Source organism: Geospiza fortis, unplaced genomic scaffold, assembly GCF_000277835.1.
Source record: "Geospiza fortis unplaced genomic scaffold, GeoFor_1.0 scaffold183, whole genome shotgun sequence".
NCBI lineage: Eukaryota > Metazoa > Chordata > Aves > Passeriformes > Thraupidae > Geospiza > Geospiza fortis.
In genome coordinates this window covers 788,960-789,825 of record NW_005054447.1, presented here as the reverse complement: position 1 = coordinate 789,825, position 866 = coordinate 788,960, and the positions used below count along the sequence as shown (strand labels likewise).

General features: G+C 67.2%; 1 protein-coding gene across 1 annotated transcript in view; it reads right to left on the bottom strand.

The window, feature by feature from the left end:
* Positions 1-6: 6 nt before the first annotated feature.
* Positions 7-866, bottom strand: part of BACE1 (beta-secretase 1) — an 11,009-nt gene continuing 10,149 nt past the window's right edge. Inside the window, exon 9 of the mRNA XM_031062392.1 lies at positions 7-866. Within this exon, the coding sequence (XP_030918252.1) occupies positions 672-866 (195 nt within the window). The 3' untranslated portion in view covers positions 7-671.

Below are 866 nucleotides of genomic sequence, written 5' to 3'. Positions count from 1 at the left end.
GAGGGGTGCCTGCTCCTGCCTGTCCCAGGAGGGTGCAGGGAGTCCTGGGGCCGGCAGCAGCGGCAGCACAGCTCAGGAAGGCAGGAAAATGCAGGGGAAATGTGACAGTGAGCGGTGTAGGGGCAGCAGGGCTGCAGGGAAAGCCCTGTCTGGGCAGCCCAGGCTGGCCCTGCAGGGCTGTCTCTGAAAAGCCCCAGCCTGGATGGCTCCAGGATGATCCCCGCAGTCTGGCTCAGTGCAGGGAGTCAGGGGGAGGCACAGCTGCAGCACAGCTCCCTACAAGAGAGCCTGGGCTGGCAGCTTCCCGGCGGGGCGAGCTGGAAAGGGACGCACAGGGATGGAGGGGGACAGGCAGGGGATGGCTCATCAGCGTCACTCCACCAAGCCAGGCAAGGCTGGGTGGGAGAGCTTGCTCCTGTCCTGGTGCTGGAGCAGAGAAGCTGCCGCCAGCTCCCAGGATGGGGGTGCTGAGCTCTCCCACTGCCCGGCTGCCACGCTCCTGCTGCAGCTCCCAGACGAATGGAGCCCGGGCTGGGGCTCCCCTGGCTGCTGGCCCTGATGGACACCGAGTCCCCAGGGTGTGAGCTCCCCACACTCCACCACACCCCGGGAGCGGGGCCCCTGCCCTGCTGCCTCACCTGCAGCCCCGGGGCTGTGCCCATGCTCCGCCGTCACTTCAGCAGGGAGATGTCGTCGGCGAAGTCGTCGTGGTCCCGCCGCAGGCAGCGGAAGCAGCGCCACTGGAACACCATGAGGCACAGGGGCAGCATGAAGAGGGCGCAGATGGCCGCCATGACGTAGGCGATGGTCATCAGCGTGGACTCGTCCGTCTGCGGGATGTTGTAGCCGCAGTCCTCCTTGTTGGA